Source organism: Oncorhynchus gorbuscha, linkage group LG07 (genome assembly GCF_021184085.1).
Source record: "Oncorhynchus gorbuscha isolate QuinsamMale2020 ecotype Even-year linkage group LG07, OgorEven_v1.0, whole genome shotgun sequence".
Taxonomy (NCBI): Eukaryota; Metazoa; Chordata; class Actinopteri; order Salmoniformes; family Salmonidae; genus Oncorhynchus; species Oncorhynchus gorbuscha.
In genome coordinates this window covers 72,678,215-72,703,817 of record NC_060179.1, presented here as the reverse complement: position 1 = coordinate 72,703,817, position 25,603 = coordinate 72,678,215, and the positions used below count along the sequence as shown (strand labels likewise).

The 25,603-nt window shown below is 42.5% G+C and overlaps 1 protein-coding gene across 2 annotated transcripts; it reads right to left on the bottom strand.

The window, feature by feature from the left end:
• Positions 1-60: 60 nt before the first annotated feature.
• Positions 61-19,629, bottom strand: LOC124040325 (1-acyl-sn-glycerol-3-phosphate acyltransferase delta-like). 2 transcript variants are annotated; one of them, XM_046357422.1, is made up of 10 exons: positions 19,512-19,629; positions 16,365-16,368; positions 13,514-13,691; positions 6,421-6,590; positions 6,059-6,220; positions 5,520-5,673; positions 2,779-2,881; positions 2,485-2,560; positions 1,051-1,249; positions 61-563 (listed from the first exon to the last, which is right to left on the bottom strand). In XM_046357422.1, exons 3-10 carry the CDS (start codon positions 13,689-13,691, stop codon positions 484-486), a joined length of 1,122 nt encoding a protein of 373 aa, XP_046213378.1. In that variant the 5' UTR covers positions 16,365-16,368; positions 19,512-19,629; the 3' UTR covers positions 61-483. The 2 variants fall into 2 exon arrangements, with proteins under 2 accessions (XP_046213378.1, XP_046213379.1); XM_046357423.1 differs by lacking the exon at positions 16,365-16,368.
• Positions 19,630-25,603: the final 5,974 nt, after the last annotated feature.

Sequence of the window (25,603 nt, the reverse complement as noted above, 5' to 3'; positions counted from 1 at the left end):
CTTTATAATAGAATGGATTGCACATACACACTGCATCGATCTAAAGTGGTCTCTGGTGCGTTTTACAGCTTTCATTCTTTGGTCTTTATTTTATTGCAAATAAACATTGTCAATTGAGTCCATATCAAATCACAACTAATAAAAGTGCATTTAACAAAGTCACAACAGTGCCAATTTTAGTCATACATCTTGGATGCATGCCCTGAACGTATCTGTGCTTTGTATAGGTTCAGTACATTCCCATGTATCGACAAGATGAAGACGGCCACATGAGACTGCCATTAGCAGACAGCACCAGTCAACCATCCTGCTTGAATAGACTTCAATGCTTTCCCTGACGAGTTACCAAGTATTTCTTGGGATGAATTCTCAACTGTTTGAGGTGAACTGTGCTGTAGTTCTCAGATTAGTAATGTGAGTGACGCTCTGGTGCTGGCAAGAAATCTTGCAATTGTAAATTGAAGTTTTAAAAAGGTCATCCCTTCATTTGTTCAGTGGGACCCCATAGCTGGAGCTTCTCTTAATCTCCGTCTGTCCAATCATCCAGCGCACACCAAATGACACTGAGAATAGAAGAAAGTGACTTGAACATAGGGCCATATAACATCTTTGTGGTTACAGCAACCAGTGTAGATGTTTGTCAATGGAATTATTCGTGAGATAAGGGCTAGTACCAAAGCATGCAATATTATAATTTACTACTTTCCAAGAGTAAGGAACAAGCTCTTGATCAGTATCAGACAAAGATTAGATGGTTAATAGCTAAGTTTAGGGAGAAGGTACAAATAAGTACACCTTGGGATCAATTCAATCTGTAACACGGAACATCTATTGTAGTGCAATTTAAAGGCAACGTGACTGCATTCAAGGTAAACACTACATGATGGTCCAACCGTAAATTACCTTTTAAAATATCACACTCCAACGCAGATCTTTCGTGGCACGGATTGAATAGAGACCCTTATCGCCAAATTTATCCTGGTTGGTGACTTTTGCAACACATTTGTCTCGGGGAGCCACTAGTTGATCAAATATTCCAATAACACCCACCTGCAGCGCAGAAAGCCACTGTGGCCATGATGGTGAGAATAGACCCAGAGTTGACCAGCTGGACCAGGAGGAGGCAGAGGGGATATAGGAGAAGGAAAGTCCAGCCCAGCCAGTTGATCAGGGCCCAGGGCCTGCATGGTGGGGTAACTTTGGGGCCTGGGAAACACCCTGTCTGGCTGTAGTCCTCCTGGAACTTATCCTGGAACAACAATACATGACCACATCGATTATCTTACAAACAGGAGCATAGACAACTGGCTTCACAGCCATGACCATAAAGTGGGTTTTATGAACTGTAGGTCTCTGATCTTGTATATATCATGTATTTTTGTAGTGGATCTCTAACAGTGCAATTAAGTATTATGAAGTACCATCTAATCTCATCTAACCAGGGCAATTTTACATCAGTTACTGTACAAACGAGTCAGATTGTGCGTTTGGTGCAATGTTTGTGAATTAAACATTGGGGACAGAACAATGTAAGGGTGAAGAGTAGGTACTGACATTAAGATATTGTAAGTGAGAGTTTCAGCTTTGTCCTTGGTGCTTGCTGTCCTCCAAAGAGCAGGCTGCTCAAAAATAAAGCAACCCTTTCATTCCACTTCATCTCTCTCCCTCCTTCCTAGATGAATAGAAGTCTTTGAGGTCTACAAAGGAACGACTACTGATCCAAAAGGAGACATGTAGGCCTGTCACCACTATCCATAAAGGTTGACTACCTACTCACACTAGAACCAGGACATACACTGTCTTAGTTCCAATAGTCTTTTTAATAGTAACTTCTTATAGAATGACCACAATCATTCAATGCAGACAACTGCAGTGGCAACCTGTTCAAAGCATGAGTACTGTGAATATGACTATAGCTGCGTTTACAAAGTCAGCCCAATTCTGATCTTTTGACAAGTCAGATCATTTGCCCATAATTGGGTTGCCTGTGTAAAAGGGTGACAATTCCCTGTACAATGTACTGTAGTACTGGAAACTCACTCAGTTCCACCTGCTAACTGCTCAACAGGAGTGGGAATGTCTGTACGTAGTACACATCTGTGACTAACAGACAAAGCACCATCTAATCTTATCCATTTGGGCTGGGCATCGTTAGACGCATGACACTATAATAATCAAATATATCAAATCAAAATGAATCTAACAGGGGCCAAAGGGCCATTTTCATCAGTTAATGTGCATACGGGTCGGATTATGCAAGTGATCGAAGAAAGTGCTTGGTGTAATGTTTGAATTAAACATTGGCGACAGAACAAAGTTATAATTTAAGGGTAAAGAGTAGGTACTGACATGAAGATAGAGTATAAATTAAGAGAGTTTAACTTGGTCCTTTGTGTTGTATCCCTTAATGAACAAATAGATGCAAACTGCACCTTGTACCAATAGTTAGTGAATTGTAATCCCTCTCCCCAATAAGAACACCACCTTCTCCTGGTAGAGTTTATGAAGCCAGGCAGAACACTCAGCCTCATCCTCTGGTATGGACTCCAGTGGGATTCTCCTTGAGACAGAAATGTAGAAGGAAACATTTATTTAAGCTGTCCAATTCAAAATAACTTTATGGTCCAGTAAAAACAAACAGTCCAATAAGACAATATGTGGGCTTTGAGATCAGTGAGTTATGCCTCTAACCATTGGCCCTTCCAGGTCCCACTCATAGCACTTGCCCAACTTGCGATAGAAATTGCAGGTTTAAAAAGGAATTCATATTATCCATACCTTACATATAAATCTGGATGATACTTTTCCCCATTGAGAACCCCCCACAAGGTTGGAGTTTCGTTGTTTCTGAAATTTAATGTACAACAGTACACAGCAGCAACTAAAGGGGTAACAGAGAAAAAATATAAACAAATAATACTTAGATATTCACTCATGAGCAGGGTTGTACGGAAGATTATTTTAACCTAGTCAGTTGCACAACTGAATGCATTCAACCGAAATGTGTCTCTGAATCAGAGAGATGCGGGGGGCTGCCATAATCAATGTCCACATTATCGGCACCCGGGGGTCAGTTGTTGCTGCAGGTTAACTGCCTTGTTCAAGGGTAGAACATCAGATGTTCACACCTTTCTGGCTCTGGGATTCAAACCAGCAAACTTTCGGTTACTGGTCCAACTCTCTTAACCAGTAGACTACCTGCCGCCCCCATATTAGGGCCAAGTGAAGATAATTTTTTTGCTTGTGGTGGTAATTGCACGCATAGTACTTAAGTAGCAATATTTCGAGAATAAAGCAGCGATCATTTGAGAATAAATTGGCAATATTTAAAGAATAAAGCCAATTTTTTCAAGTAAAGTTAATAATATTACAGTTATATTTCCAGATTATAGTAGTACAGTCATGGCCAAAAGTTGAGTGACACAAATATTAGTTTCCACAAAGTTTGCTGCTTCAGTGTCTTTAGATATGCTTGTCCGATGTTACTATGGAATACTGAAGTATAATTACAAGCATTTCATAAGTGTCAAAGGCTTTTATTGACAATTACATGAAGTTGATGCAAAGAGTCTATTTGCAGTGTTGACCCTTCTTTTTCAAGACCTCGGCATTCCGCCCTAGCATACTGGGATTAAGGTCTGGGGAGTTTCCTGGCCATGGACCCAAAATATAGATGTTTTGTTCCCCCAAGCCACTTAGTTATCGCTTTTGCCTTATGGCAATGTGCTCCATCATGCTGGAAAAGGCATTGTTTGTCACCAAAATGTTCCTGGATGGTTGGGAGAAGTTGCTTTCGGAGGATGTGTTGGTACCATTCTGTATTCATGGCTGTGTTCTTAGGCAAAATTGTGAGTGAGCCCACTCCCTTGGCTGAGAAGCAACCCCACACATGAATGGTCTCAGGATGCTTTACTGTTGGCATGACACAGGACCGATGGTAGACCTCACCTTGTCTTCTGCGGACACGCTTTTTTTCTGAATGCCCCAAACAATCGGATTCATCAGAGAAAATGACTTTACCCCAGTCCTCAGCAGTCCAATCCCTGTACCTTTTGCAGAATATCATGTCTGCCCCTGAAGTTTTTCCTGGAGAGAAGTGGCTTCTTTGCTGCCCTTCTTGGCACCAGGCCATCCTCCAAAAGTCTTTGCCTCTGTGTGTGCAGATGCACTCACACCTGCCTGCTGCCATTCCTGAGCAAGCTCTGTACTGGTGGTGCCCCGATCCCGCAGCTGAATCAACTTGAGGACACGGTCCTGGAGCTTGCTAGACTTTCTTGGGCGCCCTGAAGCCTACTGGCAGCAATATCCTTGCCTGTGAAGCGGAACTCAATCAACATGACAGAGTGATCTCCAGCCTTGTACTCATCAACACTCACACCTGTGTTAACGAGAAAATCACTGACATGTCAGCTTGTCTTTTTGTGGCAGAGCTGAAATGCAGTGGAAATGTTTTTGGGGGATTCAGTTAATTTGCATGGCAAAGAGGGACTTTGCAATTCATCTGGTCACTCTTCATAACATTCTGGAGTATATGCAAATTGCCATCATCCAAACTGAGGCAGCAGACTTTGTGAAAATTAATATTTGTGCCATTCTCAAAACCTTTGGCCACGACTGTATATTATAGTAGGGGATTTGGTTAACTGCATGTCTGCCTTGCTCCCTGTTGCTGTGCACGCCACCATGGCACAACCTCTTCCAGGTTCTAATACTTATAATAATGTGGTTATTATGTTCTAAAAGAGCAAGGATTTCCTTGTTACTAAAGCCAATTTTAAAGTGTAGTTTCACCAGTCATCTCAGGCATTTCAACGGTGGTGCGCACAACAACAGGGAGCCAGGAAGGCATGCAATTAATAACCATATACAACTGCGACTTTATTCTCTAAATATTACTACTTTCTAATTAAAATATTGACAAAATTGTATTTTGAATATTCCCGAAAATGTATTTAAACATTATTGTGAAAGTATTTCAAGTTTTTAAAGTACTATCAGTCCAAACCAGTACCACCACCCAGCACTTATTTATTTTTTCTCTTCACTTGGCCCTAACACTCCGCTGTAGTGTTACTTTCTAAATTTAGTCCGTTACAGATAGTTACCTGTCCAAAATTGCAATCAGTAACAATCTGATTACTTTTGGATTACTTTCCATTCAAAGACAAAAACGATCCAGCAAACACATTTGGTGTGTCATCATAGTGGTCTCTGACTTGTGGTCAGACTCACCCAGGTGGAACAAACTTAAAATTGCACCTTTTTTAAATGCTGAATTGAATATCATTGAGAAAACAGAAAGTTGTCAATTCATTTTTTCACTAACATCCTTGCGGATTTTAACAGTAATCCAAGAAGTAATCCAGTTTTTTAAAGTATCTGATTACAATATTTTTGTTGGAACCCTAACTGATTACAGTTAATGTAATCAGATTACATGTAATTAGTCACTCCCCAACTCTGCTCATGAGTTTGACGTGTAGCGTTTGGTCATTCTGGAGCTCTACAGGGTTCCGCACCTGTCCCCCTGAGGTTCTGGACGGCTACCCAGAAACCCTTGGTCCTGGGCAGGAGGTGGTGTTTGAGTTTGGGCAGGCTTTTCTTCTCTGCCACCTCCATACTGACCCGATGCTTCTCCTCTGTGAAGCGAGTTCCCTCACAGTGGAGCAAGAACTGGCACACAATTAGAGATTCACTGTAGCATCAAAACTGTGTTTAGATTTACCAACGAACCTGCATGCTCATGTTTACAAGGTCAGTATCATTATATTCTCACATTATTATCCTTCCTAGACTCGTGACATACTATTGATTGTGTCAATCAATGCAATCTTTTAGAACAACCAAACTGCATACTCATGTAGCGTCTGCTAAATGACTTAAATGTAATGTAAATGTAATGTTAGTTGTGAAGAAAGCTGGAATAAGGAATTTAAAAAGACATCACATCCTCTCATGAACTATACATGTCTCAATCAACTTTGGACTATTAAGTGTCATTCCTGATTGACTGATTGATTAATTACTTTACTAGTTGGTTGGTTGATTGATGGCTCACCCAGAAGTTCTCAGGGTAATCCCGTAGGTTCTGAAGACTCTGGACAAAGTTGCTCTTATCTTCCTCCCACTTCCTCTTAATAAACACCATCTCCTGAAAGTACCACATCCAGCCAATCACAGGCAGGTACGACAACTCTTTCTTGGCTAAACATTTGGAGGCCTGGAAAGGGAAAGATTGTTAATGTGTTTGAGTACAGAGGGAATCAAAGAACTTCAGAAAATCTTTGGTCTTTTCTCAAGCAATTCCTTGCTTCCCACCTTCCTCACCTCCTTCTCAACAGAATTGGATGAGAAGGTCCAAGGAGAGAGAATGCAAGGAATCTGAGATGAATCAATCGAGAAAGCGCCCTGTTCTCTTACCCCAAGGACCCCGAATCGTTCACAGAAGGTCCAGCCACACAGAAAGTCTATTTCAAAGTTGTGGTTGAGGACGACGATGGCATTCTCTTTACCGTAGAGTTGGTAGTTCTCTGGGTCTGTGTAGAGTGTGACTTCAGTGCCAGACCACCACTCTAAGAGAGCCACAGATTCTGAGGAATACACATAGCATAAGAGAAAAGTGTAAATAATTATATATATATATATATCACTGTCAGCAGGTACAGTGACTTTGCATTGCAGTTATTGCACAATGTTAGAGAGCATAGCCCTCCTGCAGCATCAGTGCACTTAAAAGGGCAATCTGCAATTGGTAAAAAATTTTACAACTTTTAAATGGGTGATACATATCCATTGATTCTTGAAGAATATAATATAAATACCTCGAGCTTAGTTCAACTGTCGATCCCCACCAAAATATACACTTTTTTATAACTCTGTAAACAATGCAATTGGAAACAAACAGTATATCCTCAAAATATGGTTGAAACTATCATTTTGATTTCATGGATGGTCATGAACTGCCATCCCTCAGCTTTTTACTAAAACAATGGCGGGGTGTCCACTTTGTTTTTGTTTGAACTGCAGATGAAATCCAATTCTATTGGTGGCGTACACATATTTTGCAGGTGTAAAAAAAAAAATGTATAGCTCCAAGCTATAAAAAAATAAATAGAGTTGCACACACTATACTGTTAAAAAAAAAAGTTTCATGCCTTTCAACCTTAGTCTCTCCCGAGCCCGTATGGGAGTTGTAGCGATGAGACAAGATAGTAGCTACTAAAAAAAACAATTGGATACCACGAAATTAGGGAGAAAAAGGGGTAAAAAAAAAAAAACAATTATCTATTTACAGAAATTCAATTATGTGTGATATCGTATACATATACACAATTGAATTTCTGCAAATATTAGCATCAACAGATTTTTTTTACCCTTTTTTCTCCCTAATTTCGTGGTATCCAATTGTTTTTTAGTAGCTACTATCTTGTTTCATCGCTACAACTCCCGTACGGGCTCGGGAGAGACGAAGGTTGAAAGGCATGTGTCCTCCGATACACAACCCAACCAAGCCGCACTGCTTCTTAACACAGCACGCATCCAACCCGGAAGTCAGCCGCACCAATGTGTCAGAGGCAACCTTGGTTAGCGTGCACTGTGCCCAGCCCGCCACAGGGGGTCGCTGGTGCGCGGTGAGACAAGGATATCCCTACCGGCCAAACCCTCCCTAACCCAGACGACGCTAGGAAAATTGTGCATCGCCCCACGGACCTCCCGGTCGCGGCCGGTTACGACAAAGCCTGGGCACGAACCCAGAGTCTCTGGTGGCACAGCTGGCGCTGCAGTATAGCGCCCTTAACCACTGCGCCACCCGGGAAGCCCTATACATTATTGTTTAATACAGTTTCACATTTTATATTTAAGTTTCCTATTTCATTAAACAACAATTGTTAGATGTGATCCTTTGGTTCAACCATAATGCATAATCAACTGGGGGAACATTTTGGGAGTATGCTGATAAACTGTAGAAAGAATATAACCATTTATAAGACCTATTCAAAGAGATAATTGTGGCCTGAGATCAGTGAATATTCTACCAATAGGGGTCAATGTTTTTAGACAAGATATTCAGTAAGCCTCCCTTTGTAGTAGCAGGATCTCAGTGTCAACAGAGATGCTGGTTCTAGGTCCCAAGAAACAAAGAGATCTTCTGTTGAACCGGACAATTAATCTTGATGGTTGTACAGTCGTCTCAACTTTCTGTCCAAAAATGATGCAGAAAAATTAATCCATGCTTTTGTCACTTCTAGGTTAGACTACTGCAATGCTCTACTTTCCGGATACCCGGATAAAGCACCAAATAAACTTCAGTTAGTGCAAAATACGGCTGCTAGAATCCTGACTAGAACCAAAAAATTTGATCATATTACTCCAGTGCTAGCCTCTCTACACTGGCTTCCTGTCAAAGCAAGGGCTGATTTCAAGGTTTTACTGCCAACCTACAAAGCATTACATGGGCTTGCTCCTACCTACCTCTCTGATTTGGTCCTGCCGTACATACCTACACGTACGCTACGGTCACAAGATGCAGGCCTCCTAATTGTCACTATAATTTCTAAGCAAACAGCTGGAGGCAGGGCTTTCTCCTATAGAGCTCCATTTTTGGAACGGTCTGCCTACCCATGTCAGACGCAAACTCGGTCTCAACCTTTAAGTCTTTACTGAAGACTCATCTCTTCAGTGGGTCATATGATTGAGTGTAGTCTGACCCAGGAGCGGGAAGGTGAACGGAAAGGCTCTGGAGCAACGAACCGCCCTTGCTGTCTCTGCCTGGCCGGTTCCCCTCTTTCCACTGAGATTCTCTGCCTCTAACCCTATTACAGGGGCTGAGTCACTTGCTTACTGGTGCTCTTCCATGTTATCCCTAGGAGGGCTGCGTCACTTGAGTGGGTTGAGTCACTGACGTGATCTTCCTGTCTGGGTTGGCGCACCCCCTTGGGTTGTGCCGTGGCGGAGATCTTTGTGGGCTATACTCGGCCTTGTCTCAGGATGGTAAGTTGGTGGTTGAAGAGATCCCTCTAGTGGTGTGGGGGCTGTGCTTTGGCAAAGTGGGTGGGGTTATATCCTGCCTGTTTGGCCCATTCCGGGGGAATCATCGGATGGGTCCACAGTGTCTCCTGACCCCTTCTGTCTCAGCCTCCAGTATTTATGCTGCAGTAGTTTATGTGTCAGGGGTCTAGGGTCAGTCTGTTATATCTGGAGTACTTCTCCGGTGTCCTGTGTGAATTTAAGTATGCTCTAATTTAAGTATGCTCTAATTCTCTCTCTTGGAGGACCTTAGCCCTAGGACCATGCCTCAGGACTACCTTGCATAATGACTCCTTGCTGTCCCCAGTCCACCTGGCCGTGCTGCTGCTCCAGTTTCAACTGTTCTGCCTATGTCTATGAAACCCTGACCTGTTCACTGGATGTTCTACCTGTCACAGACCTGCTGTTTTCAACTCTCTAGATACAGCAGGAGCGGTAGAGATACTCTTTAATGATCGGCTATGAAAAGCCAACTGACATTTACTCGTGAGGTGCTGACTTGTTGCACCCTCGACAACTACTGTGATTGTTATTATTTATCATCACAGACCAATGCTTGCACTAAGACCGCACTCAACCAACTCTATAAGGCCATAAGCGAAAAATAAAATGTTCACCCAGAAGCGGTGCTCCTAGTGGCCAGGGACTTTAATGCAGGCAAACTTGAATAAGTTTTACAAAAATTTGACCAGCATGTCACATGCAACCAGAGAAAGAAAAAAACAACTCTAGACCACCTTTACTCCACACACACACAGAGACGCACACAAAGCTCTCCCCTGCAGAGATGGGCAAATCGGACCATAATTATGTCCTCCTGATTCCTGCTTACAAGCCAAAACTAAAGCAGGAAGTACCAGTGACTCGCTCAATACTGAAATGGTCAGATGACGCGAATGCTGCGCTACAGGACTGTTTTGCTAGCACAGACTAGAATATGTTCCGGGATTCATCCAATGGCATTAAGGAGTACATCACCTCAGTCATCGGCTTCATCAATAAGTGCATCGACGACATCATCCCTACTGTGACCATACGTACAAGCCCAACCAGAAGCCATGGATTACAGGCAACATCCGCATCGAGCTAAAGGCTAGAGCTGCCGCTTTCAAGGAGCGGGACACTAATCCGGACGCCTATAAGAAATCCTGCTATGACCTCAGATGAACCATCAAACAAGCAAAGCATCAATACAGGACTAAGATTGAATCCTACTACACCGGCTCTGACGCTCGTCGGATGTGGCAGGGCTTGAAAACTATTACGGACTACAAAGGGAAAGCCAGTTGCGAGCCTACCAGACTAGCTAAATGTCTTTTATGCTCACTTTGAGCCAAGCAAAACTGAAGCATGCACGAGAGCACCAGCTGTTCTGGATGACTGTGTGATAATGCTCTCGGTAGCCAATGTGAGCAAGACTTTTAAACTCATGACGGTAGCCATGAAGTGCTTCGAAAGGCTGGTCATGGCTCACATCAACAGCATCCTCCCAGATACCCTAGACCCACTCCAATTCGCATACCGCCCCAACAGATGATGCAATCGCACTCCACACTACCCTTTCCGACCTGGGCAAAAAGAAACCCTATGTGAGAATGCGGTTCATTGACTACAGGTCAGCGTTCAATACTATAGTGCACACAAAGCTCATCACTAAGCTAATGACCATGGGACTGAACACCTCCCTCTGCAACTGGATCCTGGACTTCATGATGGACCGCCCTCAGGTGGTAAGGATAGCCAACAACTCGTCTACCACGCTGATCCTCAACACTGGGGCCCCTCAGGGGTGTGTACGTAATCCGCTCCTGTATTCCCTGTTCACCCACGACTGCGTGGCCAAACACGACTCCAACAGCATCATTAAGTTTGCTTAACAGTGGTAGGCATAATCACCGACAATGATGAGACCGCCTATAAGGAGGAGGTCAGAGAACTGACAGTTTGGTGCCAGGACAACAACCTCTCCCTCAACGTGAGCAAGACAAAGGAGCTGATTGTGGACTACAGGAAACATCAACAAGGCTGTAGTGGATCAGGTCGAAAGTTTCATGTTCCGTGGTGTCCACGTCACCAACGATCTATCATGGTCCAAACACACCAAGACAGTCATGAAGAGGGCACAATTAAAACTTTCCCCCCTCAGGAGACTGAAAAGATTTGGCATGGGTCTCCAGATCCTCCAAAAGTTCTATAGCTGCACCATCCAGAGCATCCTGACCGGTAGCATCGCCACCTGGTATGGCAACTGCTCTGCATCTGACCGTAAGGCACTATAGAGGGTAGTACATACGGCCCAGTATATCACTGGGGCCAAGCTTCCTGCAATCCAGGACCTATATAATAGGCGGTGCCAGAGGAAAGCCCATAAAATTGTCAGCGACTCTAGTCACCCATGACATAGACCGTTTTCTCTGCTATGGCACGGAAAGCGGTAACGGAGCGCCAAGTCGACGACTAAAAGGCTCCATAAGAAATTCTACCCCCAAGCCATAATACTGCAAATAATAAAATGGCCACCGGACTATTACATTGACCCCTGCTACTCGCTGTTTATTATCTCTGCATAGTCACTTCACCCCTACCTACATGTACAAATTATCTCTAACCTGTACCGCCGCACACTGACTCGGTATATAGCCTCGTTATTGTTATGTTATTGTGTTACTTTTTATTATTTTTTACTTTAGTTTATTTGGTAACTATTTTCTTAACTCTTCTTAAACTGCACTTTTGGTTAAGGGCTTGTAAGTAAGCATTTCACAGTAAGTATGTGACAAATAAAGTTTGATTTGATTTGAGTGTCTGAGTGGGCAGGTCAGATCTCACCAATAATAGTGAAGACATCAAAACAGGAACTGGTTACCAACATAATTAGAGCAGCAAAACTAAACATTTTGTCATACCTGTGGTATCAGAATTTAAGGCCCATACCACCCCGTTATTAAATCAGTGTTCAATGACTACATAGGGCAGCAGTCTCTAAGGTGCAGGGTATTGTATTGGGTGGTAGCCAGCTAGGAACAGTCACTAAGTTGAGGGCAGGGTACTGGGCGGAGGTCGGCTATAGGTGAGTATTTTACAGTCTGACGGCCTGGAGATAGAAGCTGACTTTTCAGAATCTCTGTCCCAGCTTTGATACACATGTATGGTCTCTGCCTTCTAGATGGTAGCGGGGTGAACAGTCTGTGGCTTGGGGGCTAAGCCAAATTTCTTCACCCTGCTGAGGTTGAAGAGGCGCCTTCTCACCACACTGTGTGGATGGACCATTTCAGGTTGTCAGTGATGTACACACAGAGGAACTTGAAGCATTTCACCCTCTTCCCGTCAATGTGGATGGTGGCGTGCTCCCACTTCTGCCTCCTGAATTCAACGATCAGCTTCTTTGTTTTGTTGGCGTTGAGGGAGAGGTTGTTTTCCTGGCACCACTCCGCCAGGGCCTTCACCTCTTCCCTGTCGGCGGTCTTGTTGGTAATCAGACCTACCACTTTTGTTTTGTCAGCAAACTTGATGATGGAGTTGGGGATGTGCATGGCCATGCAGTCATGGATGAACAGGGTGTACAGAAGGGGGCTGAGCACATACCCTTGTGGGGCCCACGTGTTGAGGATCAGTGTGTTTTTGCCAAACTTCATCACCTGGGGTAGGTCGGTCAGGAAGTCCAGGACCCAGTTGCACAAGGTGGGGTTCAGATCCAGGGCCTCGAGCTTATTGATGAGCTTGAAGGGCACTATGGTGTTGAGGGCTGAGCTGAAGTCAATGAACAGCACTCTTACATACGTAGGTATTCCTCTTGTCCAGAAGGGATAGGACAGTGCACATCCATGGATCGGTTGGGGCAGTATGCAAATTGTAGTGTAGTCTAGGGTGCCGGATAAGGTGGAGGTGATATGATCCTTAACTAGCCTGTCAAAACACTTCATGATGACAGAAGTGAGTGCTACTGAGCGATAGTCATTTAGTTCAGTTACTTTTGCTCTCTTGAGTAAAGGAACAATGGTGGACATGTTGAAGCAAGCGGGGACGACAGACTGGGATAGGAAGATATTGAATATATCCGTAAACAACCCAGCCAGCTGGTCTACACATGCTCTGAGAATGCGGCTTGGGATGCCGTCTGGGCCAGCAGCCTTGCAATGGTTAACACGCATAAATGTCTTACTAACATCGGCCACGGAGAACGAGAGCTCACTGTCCTCGTTAGAGCTGGTGGCCCACTTCCGCGGCTCCGTTTTTTCCTCAAAGAGGGCAAAGGTGTTTAGTTTGTCCGGAAGTGAGGGGTCCGTGTCTGCAACGTGGCTGGCTTTCCCTTTATAATCTGTGATTGTCTGGGGTTCCTGCCACATACCTCGTGTCTGAGCCTGAGATTGCCCCTTTAAATCAGTGAAGTGAAACAATAGGGAAAGAGAGCGATATTCAGTTTGTATTTCAGGCCAAGAGAAGGCCTGCAGTAGAAGTAAAGAACAGTAGAATAGATCCTACTCACGGCTGGTGAGGGAGTATCCCAGTTTACAGTTGATCCTCCTGGCCAGCTGCTTGTTGATTGGCCAGAGGGGCAGAGTGCAGATCTGTAATAGGTTGATCAGGAGACCGCTGACAAAGAACCCATAGCAGATGACCAGATGACACAAGAACTGGCCCTTCAACCACTGTACCAGACCCATCTAGAGGAGAGAAGTGGGGAGGAAGGGAAAGAGGGATGCCTAGTCAGTTGTACAACTGAATGCATTCAGGGGAGGGGAACGGAGGTATTTGGTATTTTATTAGGATCCCCATTAACTGTTGCATTAACTGGGTTCCACACAAAACATTACATAACATAGAACATTAATAGACAAGAACAGCTAAAGGAAAGAACTCCATCAAATATATATATTTTTTAAAGGCACCACACAGTTTGTGTGTATGTATTGATATGAAGGCTATCTAGGTCAAATAGGGGAGAGGCGTTGTGCTGTGAGGTATTGCTTTATTTGTTTTTTGAAACCAGGTTTGCAGTTCACTTGAGCAATATGAGATGGAACAGAGTTCCATGCAATAATGGCTCTATATTATACTGTACGCTTTCTTGAATTTGTTCTGGATTTGGGGACTGAACAGACACCTGGTGGCATGTCTGGTGGGGTAAGTGTGTGTGTCAGAGCTGTGTGTTTGTTGACTATGAAAACAATGACATTTTCCACACATTAAGGTTTCTTATAAAGAAGAAGTGATGCAGTCAGTCTCTCTGTTTTGGGCCAGCTGCAGCTTAACTAGGCATTTCCTTGCAGCATTCGACCACAAGACTGGACAATAATCAAGATAACACAAAACTAGAACCTGCGGGACTTGCTTTGTGGAGTGGGGTGTCAAAAAAGCAGAGCAGCTCTTTCTTACAGCCAGACCTCTCCCCATCTTTACAACCATTGAATCTATATGTTTTGACCATGACAGTTTACAATCTAAGGTAACACCAAGTCATTTAGTCCCCTCAACTTGTTCAACAGCCACACCATTCATTACCAGATTCAGATGAGGTCTTGAACTTTGGGATTGATTTGTACCAAATACAATGAATGCTCTTAGTTTTAGAGATGTTCAGGACCAGTTTATTACTGGCCACCCATTCAGTGACTTCATTAGCAGTAGTTGCTGATGCATGCTCCCATCACTGGGAGCTCAGCCCCAGTGATGGAGTGGGCCATACGCACTACTACCCTCTGTAGTACCTTGTGGCCGGATGCCAAGCAATTGCCATACCAAGCGATGGTGCAGACAGTCAAGATGCTCTCAATGGTGCAGCTGTAGAACATTTTGAGGATCTGAGGGCCCATGCCAAATCTTTTTGTTTCAGCCTCCTGAGGGAGAAGAGGCGTTGTTGTGCCCTCTTCACGACTGTTGGTGTGTTTGGACCATGATGGGTCTTTAGTGGCCTCCTGAGTGGTGCAACGGTCTAAGGCACTTCATTTCAGTGCTAGAGGTGTCCATTCCAAGCTGTATCACAACCAATTGTGATTGGGTGGCGATTTATTGAATGTTTTTGCTGGTTTTTGTGAAAATGTGGCCTGCTAATGCTAATGCTAAATGCTACTTTGCTATGGTAGAGAATCATATTTTTGAAAATCTGAGATGACAGTGTTGTTAACAAAAGGCTAAGCTTGAGAGCAAATAGATTAATTTAATTTCTTTTGCGATTTTCATGAATAGTTAACGTTGCGTTATGGTAATGAGCTTGAGGCTGTAGTCACGATACCGGATCCGGGATGGCTCGACGCAAGAAGTTAATTAAAGGGTAAATAAAAATTAATTAATTAAGTGATGTAGACACCCTGGAACTTCAATCTCTCAACCATCTCAACTATGTGAATGGGGGCATACTCAGCCCTCTGTTTCCTGTAGTCCCCGATCAGCTCCTTTGTCAAGCTGACATTAACATTTAACCTAACTCCTAAACTTAACCCTAACCCCCTAACAAACAAAATTGGTGATGGACATCCACAACTAAATACATACCCCACAAAACGTAACATATCATACTAAATGGAGTGTTTCAGATTTACGTACAGAATAATACTAAATGCTCTGAGACCAGGTTGTACAGACAAGTCTCAAGGATAAACATTAATGAGATACTGATGACTGGAAGTTACACTATAGATCAAACTTGCTCAACTACTATGCATGCATAGCTCGCATTTCAGCTGACAGAAATCTGAATGCACTACCAGAGTTTTGAAAAGTCTGTTTAATAATACTTAGGCCTACCTGTGGATATGTGGTCTCAAATTCCTCAGAGGTAGGAGAACCAACCACCCAGACAACCAGTTGAGTAAGTTCAAATGTTATTTTATTTTATTCACAGTATTTAGTCTCACTGGCCACTTCAAATAGTTGAAGTTCAATATTTCAGAAGGTGAATTACAAAAGCTCGTCACTGGATGGTTAATGGGGCAAAGGTCACCCCAACCTCGCTCCACTACAGTTGGCAGAGTTGCATTATCCTGACCCTGACTGACACAGTGAAGCGCTCACTGCCCACCAAAGAGCTGGCTGTTGAAAAATAAAGCTCCTTTTATTCCACTTCTTGATCGCTCTCCCTTCCTCCCATCTTGGCTGAATAGAAGTCATTGAGGTCTACGAAAGAAAGACTGTACTGATCTAAAAGGAGACATGTAGGCCTGTCACCACAATCCATAAAGGTCCAGTGGCAGATTTGCCATCTGGCAAATGCCTTGATGGGCTGGACCATTTTTTTGGGGGTGGGCTGCTTGAAATTGACACAAAAATATAATTTTATCTAAAAGTAAAAGAATGAAAGGTGACATGGCCGGAAGCCCATTATTTATTTTTTGTGTTACCTTACTTGTGCAATTTCTCTGTTATATAAATTTCTCTGTTACAGTGGGCAACGACCAGCCACCTATCAAGATGGGCCGGTCTGGTTTTCTGATGAGCCGAGGTCTCGCAAACTCACATTCAAAGTCAAACGCGACATCAGCAAAGAGACCTGCTCCACATCTGTCATCAGTTAGACAGCTAAGATCATGTATATTAAAAAATAGAAATGGTGCCTATAAATGTGACAATTAAAAATATGCTCTTTCTACCTCACTTAAAACTTCCTATTGATCCGAAAACCATGATTTGATCAAAGAGTAAAGTGCATTATCCTCCTGATTCCTGTAATCAAAGTGTCTGCCCAGCCCCTGTGCCCTTACTGGAGCCTGCTGCTGGATTAAGTGAGCCACTCTCCTCTCCCCACATGAACTCAAGAGAAAAATGTGTTCTGATTGTAGGCTATAACGTTTCAAAATGAAAATGTGCGAAAAACACAGCTTTGGAACTGATATTGGCACAAGATGGAGGGAGTGTTAGAACATAACGCACAAAATTACAGTTAAAGAAAATGTATGCTTAATCCAGTATAAACTAATGTATAGAATGTATTATACAAGAGACAACAATCACAAAGTCTATAGCAAAACAGCAATGTCATGTCTTAAGTGGAAAACTAACAATGACTCAATAATTCATGTCTTCTGGGAGTGTTAGAAAGCTGTCTGTCAGAAGTTTTACAATGTAAATGCACTTTTAATCCGTCTATCCACATATTTCAAGACATGGCTAATGGGGGTGCATTGAGATACAAAGGGTTGGACAATATTCTTTTCAACACTTATATTGAAGAAGCTATTACTTAAATACTGGAAGCCAAATGATACTCCAAACTTAAGAGAATAGAATAATCATATTCTTTATTATTTAAATATTGAATCTAATAATAATCTTTCTACAGACAAAAACATCATAACACAAATTGAAATCATATGGGGAAGAGTCTTACAAGTATTAGAAAGAATGGGTGTGGATACAGTGGGAACATGTGGGTCTGAACAAGTGTGATGTCATTCATGTTTGTGGAAATGTATGTAATGTTAAGTTGTTAATGTTTTGTCCATGTATCTTTTTTGTTTGTTGTAAAAAAAGAAAAAAAAAGAAGCAAGTTAGAGGTAGTTTATTGAGCCAATGCTAGCTAGCATTAGCACAATGACTGGAAGTATATTGTCTGCTAGCATGCTATGTTAAGTTGTTTATTGTTTTTGTCTATATACTGTATGGTTTGTTTTTTTATTTAAATGGGTCTTAGAGAGGAGGGTCTCAGCTTTCTATTAGATATCATTTGGATTTCTCAACTCTCAATATTCAACTCAATAGCAACTATTTTACAACCAAGATATTTGATATGGCTTGGAGATATGGAGCTTTGCGTGCGCAAAATGCGCATTGGCCATTGCGAGGGCATAGGCCTATAGGTATCATGGGTAGTAGTCTACTGTCAAAGTCTGTTTTAGGACATTACATTTACTGTTGGATGAATACATGGCTACTAGCAGTGGGTATTGTATTTAAAGTTAGCAATCTAATGTTCTGTGTGTCCACTTCCTCAGGTGTTGAACCTCCTATTAACTGAACAGCTTTCATAAAGGACTGGCTTGAATTGTGACCAAACAATTTATTTTCATAATGATTGATGATCTATTGGTTTTCAACCCAAAGTTACAAAGGAAAATGTGATCTATTTAATAAATACAAGACAACAGCAAAATGGATAAAAGAGTGTGGTGGTATTGCAGGAACAGCTGCATAAACATTTTCTTACTTAAAAAAATAATACTGCATTGTTGGTTAAGGTCGTGTAAGTAACCATGTTGTATTCGGCGCATGTGACAAATAGAATTTGATTTGACTTGTTCTAGTGGTCAAAACCCGGTACTTTCACACAACTCTATGGTAAATAATGCAAGCGACTTCAATTAGTAATACCTCTGAAGAGGAGAGAGAAAGAAACACCACCAGACACACAGTGAACACATTTCATAATATGGAGAAGCAACACTCAAAGCTACAGCTTCATTCTACTTGTTAAACATAGAGAACTGATACTGTGTACTGGTTGTTGAGGTGGGATTGGCATGGGGTGTGGGTGGTCCGTGGGTGGCTTTTGACCATTTTCTATTTATTCCTCATGTCTTACTCATTGGTAGGAAGAAGTTTGGTTCAAATGGGATGTTGAGTACTATATTTATTGAATATTATCTGAATCCGATAAATAAAAAAATGGCCAATTTGGGTGCAATCAAATATCTTAATTTCTCAGAGATCAAATTATATTTCAACAAAATAAAGTTTCAGAAATGCTAATCGTATCTGTTAGTAACTACAGAAACAACGTCCGAACTATCTGAGATAGTGGGTGTTAAAATCCTATTTCTTGTGCTCTTTGAGGTGGAACAACTAATCTAATCGAACTGTCTTCCACCAGCCAACTTCCCAACAGGACTGGGCACAACTGTGCTGGCAGGTAAACATTGTCTGACTGGCTATCTGATAATTATACTATGCTGATGACACACCCTGCTAGGTTACTCCATGGGAACGACTACAGTGTACCAAGAGCTGACTGGCCTGGCTGGCCCTACCTGACTGCACACCACAATACAATACAATCTAGTATGGAGGAATTTACCTCAGGGGAGTGCTGGTGTACAGTAGCCTGTCAAATCTCAGCCATGCTTTTGAGGAAATGTCAGGACAGGAGAGGGAAATTGTTTCTCATTCTCATTCTAAGCAAATGCATCCCATGACATCTTCTGATTCCAAATAGCACTTGGTTTCTATCTGAAGTGCTCAATGAATAGCATTCCATAAGAGCAAAATTATTTAGAAAAAAATATAATTTAAAACGACAGCCAACATATTTGAGTCTCCCCAACAGGTTATTTTTGGTTATGATAACACTAAGCTAATAGTTTAAAAATCACAAAGCTTTTTTCATTGATTGAAATCTAACAAACTAGGTTTTAATTTATAATCAATATTCTGACCAAGGAACTATATGTATACTATTTGTAGTATACGAAAAATAAGAACATTCAGGAGTAACCTAATAATAAGACGGTGTGAAAAAAACAGACGTTTAGATTACATGAATAGAAGTGTGTTACCTTGTCCCAGGCTTTGGTTCTTTTGTGGCGATAACGCGGCCCAGATACTACCGGTGTGGTGAGATTACTCGATCAGTTGGAATACGGCGTTGCAAGCGCTCATTTCAAAGAGTGCTCGGTAAGCCACGCCCCAGTGGGCAGAGCTAGGCATGTTGCACTGGGATACAAAAAAGACTCAATTTACAATGGGTCCGCTTTTGTTCTGTGTAGCCTAGTTATGCTAATATATTTCAGATCAGTGTATTGCAGTTCATTTCGTTTTAGACTTATTAAGTAAAATATATTTGAGTAGTAAACAGGAAACGACTCCCATACAGTCCCCAATAGAACATACCAAAGTGGCGCATCATTTACTAGGCTACCTAAATTATTGGATTCATCTGGTTTCCATGGTTCTTGGTTATTTACCAGGTAACAATAAGTGAAAACGAAACAAGGACTGAATCAATAGACGCCTACATTTTCTCAGCTAGAGACTGAAATTAAATTGTGTTTCTTTGAAAATATGGGCCTGGCTGACATGACAAATGCATTAAAGGGGAAAGCATCCACAGACACTGCACATCTCTTTATTTACAAAGCTGGTTGCCATGGTTAACACAAACACAGGACATTGAAGGCTACCTGAATTGACTCAGAAAAGTAACATAAGTAAGTCTACAGTATCACAGCGAGGATAAACAGGTGTGTGTTAGATTATCCAGTGTCCACAGCAACACTATTGATTATCCAATACCCCCATTGTATGTGCTGTACTATGATCTTAGCCATGCTCTAACTAACCCTTCTGGAGGGTCTGAGGAACTTAGACTGCAACTGAGGACACCCTGGCCTGACACCTGGTTGGGTATGGCCCACCTGGCTCCCCTCTACCTGCCTATTGCTGCCTCCACTGGCACTTTCTCTACTTCTCCATCTGACCATAGGTTCTTGAATGCATGCTTTTATACACTCTGTGTCTTCATATTACAGCAAGTCAAATAATGATTAACGCAAACAGGAACTGTGACTTCTTTCGTCAATGATTTGCTATGGCTGAGGTATTTTGTCAGGTATAAGTTATTCGATACCACGGCTAGATGATACCAAGGCCAGATGATGCTGAATGGCAACAACACCACACACAACTGCAATGCAACTAATTCATCTCATTGGTACATGACTCTTCAGTCTGTTGAATATTAAATCAATGAAAATATGGAAATATGGATCCAGAGCCGCATAGGTTAATTATGGACTTTAAAGTAACTAGCAGGTAGATGGGAGCCAGGTGAGATTGGGCCAGGCAAGTCCAGGTGTCATGCCAGGGTGTCCTCAGTCAAGTTCCAAGAGCATCAGGCCCGTTCCAAGAGCCTCAGGCCCTCCGGGAAGGAAAGGTTAGTGAGAGCATGACTAAGACCATAGTACACCACATGTGGACACTGGATAATCTGACTAACACACACACACACACACACCTGTCTGACCCGCTGTGAAACTGTGGGACTACTTACACTACATGGACAAATGTATGTGGACACCTGCTCGTCGAACATCTCATTACAAAATCATGGGCGTTAATATGGAGTTGGTTCCCCATTTGCTGCTATAACAGCCTCCACTCTTCTGTGAAGGCTTTCCACTAGATGTTGGAACAACACCTGCTTAACCTCACTGTGATACTGTAGACCTACTTATGTTCCTTTTCTCAGTTAATTCAGGTAGCATTCAATGTCCTGCATTTTTGTTAACCATGGCAACCAGCATTGTAAATAAAGAGATGTGCAGAAAGATAATCAGCCTCTGTGTCTGTGGATCCTTTCCTCTTAATCTATTTTTCATGTCAGACAGGCCCATCTTTTCAAAGAAAACACAATTGAAATCTATCTCTATTTGAGCAAAATAAGTCGTTTTGTTGTGATTACAAGAACAATTCAGGTAAAGAGCCACAGTCAGGCAGAAACGATGTGAGTGTTCTATTATAAAGTGAGAGGAATTGGTTTCCCTGGATGATATAACTTCTACTGAGAAATACTTTGACAGTAAATGAATAGATGTCATTCACTGCTATAACGCAGTATCCACTATAATCCCACAATTTTACACAGACCAGCCGCAGACCTTTGACAAATACATCTCTGTGTGAAAATGCGTCCCGTGGTCTGTTTTGTCAACGAACTCAATGTATTCCAAATACTGGTGGTAACCAAATGATCCCATTTATGTAGGTATTCCAAATACTGGTGGTAACCAAATGATCCCATTTATGTAGGTATTCCAAATACTGGTGGTAACCAAATGATCCCATTTATGTAGGTATTCCAAATACTGGTGGTAACCAAATGATCCCATTTATGTAGGTATTCCAAATACTGGTGGTACCAAATGATCCCATTTATGTAGGTATTCCAAATACTGGTGGTAACCAAATGATCCCATTTATGTAGGTATTCCAAATACTGGTGGTAACCAAATGATCCCATTTATGTAGGTATTCCAAATACTGGTGGTAACCAAATGATCCCATTTATGTAGGTATTCCAAATACTGGTGGTAACCAAATGATCCCATTTATGTAGGTATTGCAAATACGGGTGGTAACCAAATGATCCCATTTATGTAGGTCTTGCAAATCCGTATTAAAATCTGTCCCAGTGCAACATGCCTAGATCTGCCCACTGGGGCGTGGTTTATGGAGGGCTCTTTGAAATAAGCTCTCTTATCGCCATATTCCAAAGAATCGAGTTATCTCACTACACCAGAAAATCAGACTCCAAACTGTGTGTAGGTTTGTTCAGATTGGGGAACGGAACAAACGTGTTTGACAAATTGCCTGATTCCCCTGCCTAAACGAACTAATTAAAATTACACTTTGACCCAGATATGAAGTCAGTCGTGTGGGTCGCCTACTTGTGGTAAGGCTTTCACACAGCTGAGTTGATACCATTTACCATCTTGCACAAATATGCATGTTCTTGTTGCGGTTGTGTGGGAAGGCACGTGTAGAAACTCCCACGTGGGAAAACAATGTCTTGTCACCGCTCAACTTTCTATTTCATTATTTGGCCTGTACCTCCTTCTGCTGGTGGCTTAACTGCGTCGCACTAACGAAGAGTTTCCTACAGAGCTGTTTGTGCACTCGGGCTTCTAATAGACAGTATATCTGCCTATGATATTTAGTAATAGGATGTTAGGTGGGTGCTTCTCTATGTAACATTCACATGTTATATTACTTTTGAACTAATTTAGAAAACCTTCTAGAACATGGGCTGACAGCAGAGTGATAATATAGCCTCATCCTCCTTAGATATTTCTTAGAACTAAATTAGTGATCCTAGGTTATATATCTCATAAATTTATCGGCAGTTCATATTTTTTTCCTTCTTCTGGTTTAGATCATCCAAGAAACCAAAGTCTCTTACATGTCAGCTAAAAGTGGCATCTGCATGGGCAGAGAGGAAGAGAGAGACCAAGAGAGAGAGACCGAGTGATGAGAGAGACAAGGAGAGGTCATGAGCTCAGGGGCTAATGAGTTTTTCTGCAAAAAAATTGAATGTAGATAAACTTTGATTTTTTTTCTGCAAGGATACTACCCCCCTACATCAAAATCTTCAAATCAAAATTCTATAACTTAAATCTTTATGTTGGACAAAATTACCTAAATGGATACTTACTATCAAGAAAAAAACTTCTAACAAACCAAAACCTGCTGAAGAAACAGCAGAAACCTGAAAATACCATCCAACACAAAATTCAGTGAGCAATGTTCAGTCTGAATCTACTTCTGAAGCCAAAAAGTCAAAGGCAATAATCTCTAGGTGATTTAGTTATATACATCTTAGTAAATAAGGATACTAAGCTACAGTGGTTGCTCCACTAAAAGTTTTTTTTTTGTGGTTTAGTACGGTACCCTGCGTCACTACTACATTGCTCCAGACCAGCGGAAGGGGGAATTAGAGCACTGATTATGCTTTTGGGTCCCAAGGCGCTACTGTGTCTCTGTAGTAGTGTACACTACTCCCGACTGGTTACAGTGTACAGCGCCGGCCTCGACTAGGAGATCCATGAGATGACTGTAGGTTTTTGGTTTCTCCCCTTCTAAAAACAGAAATAAATCATTCTAAATAACAAATTGGCTTTATTTACAAATTAGTAACAACGTCTCACCTCATGTTCAATAATGGGCTTTTTCTTGTTCATTTGACATTATTTGAAAACTAAATCACCAACAAAATATTGTTATTAAAAAAATCAATTATTATTAACTTAGAATTATATGAAACCCCTTGGAAATTCTCACAGATAAATTATTAACCCTGTTATTGGCAAGACAATATATATTGGTCACATTTGTCATGGCTCCCGAGTGGCGCACAATGGGATTGCCTTGCAGTTCTCCAGCTGTATCCACTGAAATAGCGGTGGGCGCGCAAGGTTCAAGGCACGAGGGCGGGGGGCATGGGATGGGCCAGCTAACAGCACTGAAGAAGGAAGTGAGAAAGCTGAGGTGTTACAGAAAGCAGGACACTCCCTGAAAGAAGACAGCAGAACAGCCCACCTCAAACCTGGACCACAACGCCACAATGGGACAGACAACACAGGACCCACCAACCCAACAGACCCAACCCCTCCTAACTGCCCCCTTGTAAGCTCCCCCGGTAGCCCTCCTGACAACCCCCATCCATCCACTGAGGACACACAAAGCCAGAAAGTGTGTTCCTCATTGACTCAAATGGCAAGTACATTGAAGAGAATAAACTTTTTTCCAAACACAAAGTGGCTAAACTCTGGTGCCCAAACACTAGGTATGCTCTGGAGCTGTTGCCAGAGGACAGACTAGGGTCCCCCAGACACATTATAATTCACACGGGCACAAACTACCTGAAGGCCCAGCAGGAAAGGGAGTTTCTTCCACTTTCCCCAGCACACAAGTGGTTATCTCCACCCTGCTACCACAAAAATAAATTCACCTGTCACCATACAGCAGGTGAATGCAAGCATTTCCCGGGACTGTGCCTCAAAACCTAATGTCTACCTGGCCCACCACTCTACCCTGGACTTGAACAGCCTTTATGACCAGGTCCACCTCTGCAAGGCAGCAATCCCAACGTTTCCAGGACCCTGAAGGACATCACTCTCAACCGCAGCTCCAGTACCTCACACAGGACCAACAGAGCAACAGACACCCCACCCAGACCCGCGAGACACCCTCCCAGACCTGCAAGACCCCCTCCCGAAGGACCTACACTGAGAGAACCCACACCAAGAGGACCTACACCCAGACAACAGCTTCACCAGACACACCCCAACCAGCTGAGACCACCCCAAACAAACCTTGGCCACACCCTATATAGGCCCCCCCAGATAAGACCTATGCCCCCTCTGCCCCCCATACCCCCGCCGCTGCAGCAAGAACCTCAACATGACAGCCACACATATGCCCAGGCAGTGAGCAGAGCAACAGGCCCAACCCCTACTAATGCACCCCCCAAACTACTCTACTAAATTAGTCAAACCACAAACATTTGACATCTGCCTGGAAATTAATAAGGAAATGATCTCAACAGAGAAAATGTCCTCATGTGTCTACTTTAATGATGACAGCTTCTCCATCCTAGAGAGGGAGATCAATCATTTCCAGGCCCAGGGACATTTACTAGTCTGTGGCAACCTAAATCCCAGAACTGGACAAAAACCTGACACTGCCAGCACACAGGGGGACAAACACCTACCTGTAGGTGATAGTATTCCCTCCCAAATATGCCCCCCTAGACACAACTATGACAAAACAACCAACAAAAATGGGTCACAAATGAACTCTTGCAGCTCTGTTGCACGCTGGGTCTGTATATAGTCAATGGTAGGCTTCGAGTAGACTCCTATGGTAGGTACACCTACAGCTCATTCCTTGGCAGTATTACTGTAGATTACTTCATCATTGACCTCAACCCAGAGTCTCTCAGAGCCATATCAGATCACAGCAAAATCACTGTCTACCTGAACAGAGCAATACTCAATCATGAGACATCAAAGCCAAAGGAACTGAATAATATTAAGAAATGCTATAGATGGAAGGAAAGTAGTGTAGAAACCTACCAAAAAAACACTCAGGC

Bases quoted from the DNA above. Each gene is read 5' to 3' on its own strand.
- LOC124040325 (XM_046357422.1), bottom strand. From the start codon at position 13,691: ATGGGTCTGGTACAGTGGTTGAAGGGCCAGTTCTTGTGTCATCTGGTC. The intron at 5,674-6,058 runs GTGAGCCATCAA...ATTGTGTGCCAG, and splicing joins ATTACCCTGAGAACTTCTGG to TTCTTGCTCCACTGTGAGGG. The intron at 1,250-2,484 runs GTGGTGTTCTTA...TTGTTGTTCCAG, and splicing joins ATAAACTCTACCAGGAGAAG to GATAAGTTCCAGGAGGACTA.